At 46.4% G+C, this 8518-nt stretch overlaps 1 protein-coding gene across 2 annotated transcripts; it reads left to right on the forward strand.

Annotated features, from left to right (window-relative positions):
• Positions 1 to 1508: 1508 nt before the first annotated feature.
• On the forward strand, positions 1509 to 5944 carry LOC123065619 (8-amino-7-oxononanoate synthase). 2 transcript variants are annotated; one of them, XR_006431092.1, is made up of 11 exons: positions 1509 to 1779; positions 1900 to 2015; positions 2110 to 2217; positions 3976 to 4214; positions 4323 to 4364; positions 4518 to 4605; positions 4690 to 4823; positions 5029 to 5117; positions 5228 to 5392; positions 5499 to 5567; positions 5648 to 5803. XR_006431092.1 is itself a non-coding variant. In XM_044488864.1 (11 exons), exons 1-11 carry the CDS (start codon positions 1581 to 1583, stop codon positions 5769 to 5771), a joined length of 1359 nt encoding a protein of 452 aa, XP_044344799.1. In that variant the 5' UTR covers positions 1509 to 1580; the 3' UTR covers positions 5772 to 5944. The 2 variants fall into 2 exon arrangements, 1 of the variants encoding a protein (XP_044344799.1); XM_044488864.1 differs by having other exon boundaries at positions 5242 to 5392; positions 5648 to 5944.
• Positions 5945 to 8518: the final 2574 nt, after the last annotated feature.

Genomic DNA, 8518 nt, shown 5'->3' on the forward strand with positions numbered 1-8518 from the left:
GGGTATTGATAAACAATTTTCTGCACATATTCTTGTGGGAGCGGCGGCCTTATGCTGGGCAATGTGGCTTACCAGGAATGATGTGGTTTTTAACAATAAACGTGTCTCATCTCCTATGCAGGTTATCCATGTTTGTACACGATGGCTCCGTACGTGGTCTATCCTGCAGAAACCGGAGGACAGGGACCTTTTTATGATGGCGTCTACACGGCTGGAGCGTACGGTCAGGGAGGTTTTCTACCCACATGGATGGCGGTGTGATTTAGGGATAGGGTCTACCGCTTCCTAGGCTGGACATGATTTATTGCTTGGCTTTGTATCGAATTATTTCAATTTAGAATGCTCTGGATTTTTTGGCTGTGTGCATCTAGCTATGCAGAGGCCGGGCTTTCTTTCAATACGATTGTATCGTCTCGATATATCTATTCAATGAAAAGTCCTTTATAAAAAAATTGATTTGAAGAAAGTTGACCCGTCAAAATGTGAACCAAACCAAAAATTTTGTACCCCAATCAAAATGGAAGAGCTTAAAAATTAGGAAGCATCGTGAATTAAAAGAATTGAATGAGAGTGCTCACTGAGAAATTGTTCACCCGGTCGAAATCAGGTGACCCAAATTTAAAATTGGAGACCTGAATTGATTGTTAGGCCTTAAAAATTAGGGAGCTTACCAAAAAAGGCTTTCGCCCCGCTTTATAAATAAAGCAAACCACCACAACAACAAGGTACAACAAGGTTTGCACACACACAATAGCAGCATGACAGATAGTACAAAATGGTTCTGCTGAGGGCACAGCTCGACAAGCCAAAAAAACAGAAAAAAGACAAAGCGGACGAGCAGCAACAAGGAAACTAATTCGGCTCGGGTGGTGGCGGAGGAAGCGGCGGCGCCAAGCAAAGAGCCATCGCATGAAGGTCGGCAATTAGGGAGCTTAAGTCTTTGGCAAGCTTAATAATAAGAGGCTATTACACCTGAATGTGGCTTCTTATTTGTCTTGTGGGGACTTTGAAATTGCAGGAATGCTCTGCCTTCGCTAATCTATTTCTCACAACATGCAATCATTTATAGAGAGAAGCACCTTAACATGCGAACATTCATGAAAAATTTCGAATGTTGCTAATAGTGTATGCATCCAAACATATATGCATGACAACGTGCAAATGGTGCATACATCCAAACATGCATGACAAAATGACAAAGCCCGAATCTGTGAGGGGCCAGCAAAATTCGGGTGTTTTAGCTGCCGCCAACACCCAGTTTGTGCTTGGCCACAAAACACACGAATGTGGATTAGACAGCCCTTCCATTTACAAGCAAATCCAAGTGCAATAATCGAAATGATAGGCCCATCGATGATTCAGCAGATATCCGAATCAAGGAAATGCGGGAGCGCCCCCGTCGCCCGTTCGCATCCAATCCAACGCTGCATGCATGCATGCATTTCCACGCTGTCTCAGGTGTCAGCTAGCGCACTGTACCATACCATACACGCTACAAATACAGCTCTGTCTGTCTCCTCCTGCATCTCCTCTCATCCACGCCACCTCGCCGTCCGTGCCGAGCGACGGAACGAGACGAAATGGCGCAGTGGGACGCGCTCGTGGACGGCGCGCTCGCGAGCCTGGCCGCTAGGAGACTGCTGTTCAACACGCGCCTCATCGCCCTCGCGCCGCCGCCGCCGCCCTCCGAAACCAGCTTCGCCGGACCGGGGCCCTGGGACCGCGCCACCGTCGAGATCCAGGTCGACCGCACCTCCATCCAACAATGGCTCGCCGCAAGTCAGTGCCCATATACCTCTGCCTCTCAGCCGTGCAGGAAAATGCATGCCACATTTTTTGCTTGCTTGTAACCATACTAAATGAACGGGTTACATACGTTCGTTCTGGACTTCTGGTTAGATGGCGAGGTAAGCAGCCAAGAAGACGACGAGGTGAACCGGGAACTGATCCTCTTCTCCGGGAACGACTACATGTGCCTCAGCTCGCATCCGGCAGTCCGCGAGGCTGCAGTCAAGGTTCTTACTATTTCATTTGCTAGTAGGACTGTAGCGGCACGTACTCTGAACAAGCTACCTGGCAACTCTAATTTGTGCATGCTATGCTTGTCAGGCAGCTCAAGATTATGGAATGGGGCCGAGAGGATCTTCGTTGATCTGCGGGTACACTACTTATCACAAATTGGTGGAGGAGTCACTGGCGGAACTGCAGAAAAAAGAGGTACAAAACAATAGTATATTTTATTTTTTGCGAAACGGGTTTGGTTCATCAATTAATTAAGAAGAAGAAAATTGATCAGTTAATTAATTAAAAACCGGGCAAAAATCAATACAAACGGAGCACAGACTAACTACTCACATGGCAAGAAACTCACAACCACACTGGCGGCAGCCGCCACTCTTCGAATACACAAAATCCATAAACCCCGACATTGCTCCTACGCCAAGTGACCCCCGACAAGAACACCTCGACACAAGACATCATGCACCTCTCAACCCACAACGACAACTCAATCCAAGAGGACGTGCCGAGAGACCGAAGATTATCCATCAAGCAGTCAGGGACGCCTTGCCTATGGCGCCACTTTGTCTTTGCCTATCTTCTTTTGTTTGTCTTTTATTGGCGTCCCCGTGAGGAGGCAAGCAATCGACCTGCCCAAACCAGATCTAATAACCTCCACACTAGCGATCAAGTCACAAAGTTCTTTCGCGAAGAGAGCATTTGAATTTGAAGTAAGTGTCAAACACATTTGGCTCAATGGTCATGCCACTCACAAACATCACTTGATCGATGGTCGCAGACGAGGGAAGGGCAGCAACCACTAGTAGAAAAAGGGCCTAATGTGAAGCTCATTACTCATGGTTTGTAATTGAACCGGCACTAATGTGACCATTAGTGCCGGTCCCAACGGCTAGGCGGGTGACGCTCATTAGTACCGGTTCATGGAGAACCTTTAGTACCGGTACTAAAGAGGTGGTGGCCTTTAGTACGGGTTGGTGGCTCCAACCAGTATTAAAGACCCCCCCCTCTTTAGTACGGGTTCGTACCACCAACCGGTACTAAAGGGGTGCGCTGCCAACCGCAGTGCACAATGTTTAGTCCCACCTCGCTAGTTGAGAGGAGCTCACACCGGTTTATAAGCCCCGCCGCGGCTACCGTGTCGAGCTCCTCTCTAAGCAGGCCTTTGTGGGCCTATTGCAAGTCTTCTGCCCTGTGGGGCCTATTGGGTCGTACGGGCCTGCATCCTGGCCCAACTAGAGGTTGGGTTTCTAGTCGTATGGAGGCCGTGCGGCCCAGTAGGTGGGCTGTTTTTGCTTTATTTAAAAAAACAGTACTAAAGGTCTCCTCACCACCGACGCTGGCTCGTGCCACGTGGTGGCCCTTTAGTGGCGGTTCGTGCTGAACCGGTATTAAGGGGGGACCTTTAGTCTCCATCCTTTAGTGTTGGTTACAGAACCGGCACTAAAGGGCCTTACGAACCGGTAATACGGCCGGTTCTGCACTAGTGAACATTTAAGGCCTCATTTGGTTTGTAGGAATTTTATAGGAATTGTATAGGATAGGATTTGCAAAGGAAAAATTCCTTTGAAGCCCTTTAGTTTGTAGGAATGGATTCCTATTCCTATGTAGGATAGAGATCAATCTTTCACACTTTAGAAAAAAAGAAACATTAGCCTAGACTCAATGAAAAAATTCCTATCTATACACCAAAATGGCATCTCTTCTTTTATAGAAATTGAGATGCATGTCATCTCACTTCCTATGATTTTGCTATTTCTATAAAATTTCTATCCGTGCTCCGTGACACCCAGAGGCATGCTAGCCGACGCCTGTGCCCAGTGGACTTAGGCGAGCGAGAGAGATTGCAACGTGGAAATCAAAACCCTAGAGTAGTACTGCGAACCATCACGAGATTTCTTCACCTCTACATTGATTGATTTTTATTTTATTCTTTTATCTGTTCTATGACTTGTATAGGACTGCCTTCTTTGTCCCACCGGATTCTCCGCAAACACGGCCTTGATGACTGCACTGGGCAGTATCAGCTCTCTTCTGGTCGCTGGGAGCAAACCCGCAGAGGATGAGAGGATCGCAATTTTCTCAGACGCGCTGAACCATGCCTCCACCATTGATGGGATCCGCCTCGTGGAGAGGCAGCACCAAGCAGTGGCCTTCGTCTACAAGCACTGTGACATGTCGCACCTTGATTTCCTGCTGTATGCGTCTTTTCTCCTTTCCATCACTTGGCAGTATGCATACATATTTAGCCACGCCTTCAATTACTTAGCAATAACTATTTTGATTTTATGTATCGTTACGTACAGGTCCAGTTGCTCAATGGAAAAGAAAGTTGTTGTCACAGATAGGCAAGTAATAACCTGCCATTGAAATAAGTACTCTTGATATCTCCGTCAGAATTAACACCTAGTGCTTGCTGCTTGTTCATGCACGTGCATATTGTTAGGGTACTACTAAACTTAACTACTTAAGCCATCTTTTTAATTACAATGTGCGCGCAGTCTGTTCAGCATGGATGGGGATTTTGCTCCGTTGCCTCAACTTGTCAAATTACGCAACAAATATGGATTTTTGTTGGTCGTCGATGATGTTAGTATTCTTTTTATTCTCTCAGCTATTAGATTTTTCCAGATCTTTGTATCGACAAATAATGGTTATCATTGCGTATTCAAGGCACATGGAACGCTTCTTTGCGGCGAGAACGGTGGTGGCATACCTGAGCTGTTTGGATGTGAAAATGACATTGACATATGTGTTGGCTCCTTAAGCAAGGGAGTTGGTTGCCAGGGTGGTTTCATAGCATGCAGGTAATACTCTTTAAGCACCTATTGCACAGATGAATAGGAAACACGCTTATCAAAACCAAGAGTAATGCTGCAAATTAGGTTATGCCATACAACTGCAAAATTATGATTGTAATTGAGACCTGATTTTCTCAAAAATATTTATCTAGACCCGAATCGATCTCATGGTCTGAGCCTTATGAATAACTGTTTGCATTGTGGTGAGCAGCACCAGATGGAAGAGGTTGATTCTATCGCGAGGCCGCTCATTCATATTTTCGACAGCTTTGCCGGTGCCCGTGGTTGCTTCTGTGCATGGTACTGTTTGCCGATTTTCCATGCTTACTGAACTGAACTGAGCATTCACCATCAGTTTTTTTTTTTTTGCGGGGGATCAGTTTTCTTTTTAACCTGAGAGAATATAATAGTAACCATGATTCAGCTGCAATCCACGTTTCGAAGAAGGAGAGATGGCGAAGATCGGTCATCTGGGAGCACGTGCAGTATTTTGCTTCTCTGACCAAACTCAACGTAACTAGCCCCATCATCGTCATTCTCGTCGGAAGCGAGGAAGCGGCGGTCAAGGCTCACAGGTTCCACCTTCCGCCGACCTTTTTCCTACCATTTCCCTTTATCGATGCGTGCTCCGCTTCATGTTTCTCGATCATGCATGCTTCCCGCGTTTGAAACTGCATGCAGGCATCTTCTGAGATCTGGATTTCTCGTCCAACCAATCAGACCGCCCGTGGTGCCACCCAACTCAAGCAGGTTTCAAATTGCCCTGTATGTGAACCAGATAGGCAGGGTCTATTTCAACCGAGATTGATTGATTGTTGAACTACTGGCAGGTTGCGAATTACTCTTAGCTCAGCTCATACCTCGGACGACATCAGAAGGCTTGTTGACGCGCTCGCTCCTTGGCTCCCGGCTCAACATGCCGAGCAGGGTTGCGCTTCAGTTTCAAGATTATAAGCAATGGACCACTATTGGTGATATAATAAAGATATAACAGTATAACCACTATATATGTCTTATGTTAATTCGAATTACGTGTTTTCTGTAACACCGGGTGATAATCGTGTCACCACTACATATATAATAAAGATAATCCGCTATGCCTCCGAATGACTGGCAAGCTATGGTCATGTTTGTTTAGCCCATGGATTATTCTGTGGGGTAGCGTAACAGGGTACATTATTTTGCGGACTATATAATCTACTTGCCTAGATTATCATAAGTGTGTGGCCAGGCCTCAGTTGACTAAGACTTAACCAACTCTCCGTCAAGTGATATAACATGTAAAAAAGGAAAAAAAACTCAAAACAAATTTTGGCACAAATCTCAATGTAAAATCTCACGAATATAGCATCGACTCAGACGTAACCAAGTCTCAGTCGACTGAGATTTAGCAAGACTGTTATCATAATCTCATAAATTGCCTTGAGGGGGCTTATTGCAGATTATTTTTTGTTCTTTTACTGTAAGAGTTATCCAACATGTTATTTACCCGTCAATGCCATCACAATATTTGAAACCCTATCTTGTTCCGCTCGACATGTGACGCCCATTCTTCCATCAATGCGCTCCACTAAATCTCCCTGTTCTCACTTCACCCAAATCCTCCAAACCCTAGTGCAAAATCGGGTAGATCCGGAGATCCGGGGATTCTTCTATTGGAATTGTTTGGCTTAGCCTATTTATTATTTACAATAATTCCTACGGAAATCCCCGAGGCCCATGTGGCCTGTTTATTGTCTCCATAACTTGTTGTGTATTGTGATGCCCTGTTTGCAATATGCATCATATTCCTAGTCTCATATCAATCATGTGGGACATGGTTCATAATAACACATTAGTGTGTTCAAACTCACGGGGTGATATAATCCACCATGCCACAAGGGTGAATAGGCAAGTTATGGCCATGTTTGTTTACATCATGTGGATGGCAGACAACAAGGCAGATTGTTTTGTAGATTATATAATCCACTTACCTAGATTATCATAATCTCATAAGTTTTCTTGGGCAGTGTCCGCGGGATGACCCCCAGGTATGCTCAAGGAGACAAGTCAACATTTCAAAACATCGAGACGGCTCGACTCCCTCGTTACCCCCTTCGGCCGTCTCCTCCCGCTGGAGGTCGGCTGGACGTAGCGTCTCTGTCGGGCCAGCTGGTGGCAGCCGGCGGGGTCAGCACCTGTCACATCCAACCATACCAGTAACAGGGGCGAGACGCCCCCCGCCGCATGGGGGCGTGGCTACATTGTCGTCGGTACCGCTGACCGAGGCGATCAACGCCCGGGCGGTCCGGCACTATTGAAGCGTTGTGCCCACCACTCCATGACGCCACCATTTACATGCTACAGCGACAAGCGGTCGGCGGGCCCCACAACCAATAGGACTCTGCAGCTGGCAGGCCCCACTGGAGGCCAGAGACACTGGCAGTGAGGGTCCACCCTCTTTCTCGGATATTTTGTAGCATGGGTGGTCCTATACTTGGACCTCCTAGGAGCCCCCAGAGCGGGGGGGCTCATTCTTTTCCACCACATCCACATACACACACGCATGAGGGGGAGAGCAGAGCTAGAGCCCTCTTCTTCCTCCTTTGATACAGCTCCAGGAGCAACCTTGTAACTCTATCTTCTTCTGCAACATGCGATGCCATTTCTCTCCTATCAATGCACTCTTCCAGTGCAAAATTGGCTCGAGTTGGTGCTTCTTCGCCAAGCCAATGGAGCCAATCGATGTTGACAATGCGGAGTAGAACCTCCATTGCACTAGTTTTCATATATTTCTTGAGCATAGTTGGCACCGTTGAAAGAACATGCGGTGCCTTCATGTTTGATTTTGGTAATTAATGACAATCTCTATGGACTAATGGTTGCCTTGAGTTATATTTGAAGGATTTGTCCATAGGCTTTTCTTGGAGTCCATTTGTTGGTTTCAAGGAGAGTTCGTGATGACCAAGGTGCTATTCAAGGAATTACCCAAAGATTGGTCATGTGAGAGGCTGATCAAGACTAAGTCAAGGAGTGAATCAAGTTGACCAACACACAAAGCATAGAAGATGTACCGAGAGGGATCAAGTGATCCCATGGTATGGTAAGCACTGCCAATTATGCTTTGTGTACTAACCCATGGTCTTCGTGAGAGTTCATTGTAGGGTTAGGTTGTAGTGTGCATGTTCAAGTGATGCATCATGAAGAGATCAAGTGCTTGAAGATTGTCATCCATTGTGGTGACAATGGACTTGTGAATATGTGCCGAAGAGTGGCTCACCCATAGTGGAGTATGGGGGAGCAAACTACTAGTCTTCACCGAGCCAACGCAATCAAGAAAGGTGGTCCAACTTGAGGAAGTCAAGATCGTCTACATCTAGTTCAAGTGGACTTTGTTCAAGGCAAAGGTTTGGCCTTGATAGGTTCTCTATTTTACCGGTCTCATGGTGGTAGTTTGGAGACCGGGTTATAGGATCGATTGTCGTACTATCAAGGGGGCTCCCAAGTGAGTAGCTTCATCGCATCGTTCGTAGAGAGCTCAAACCATTGCATGCTTGCACCACCTTTCTTGGTTCTTGTTTGGTTTTATCCATGTGAGATTTGGAGCTTATGGTCATCTTCCTGACAAGCTCGAGTTCATTGAAAACGGAGTTCACATGCTTCTTCTATTGCGTTTTCGGTGTTGGAGGTTTTGCCAGTCTTATTCTAGGAAGGGTTCTCAC

Source organism: Triticum aestivum, chromosome 3B (genome assembly GCF_018294505.1).
Source record: "Triticum aestivum cultivar Chinese Spring chromosome 3B, IWGSC CS RefSeq v2.1, whole genome shotgun sequence".
In the NCBI taxonomy this organism is placed as follows: Eukaryota; Viridiplantae; Streptophyta; class Magnoliopsida; order Poales; family Poaceae; genus Triticum; species Triticum aestivum.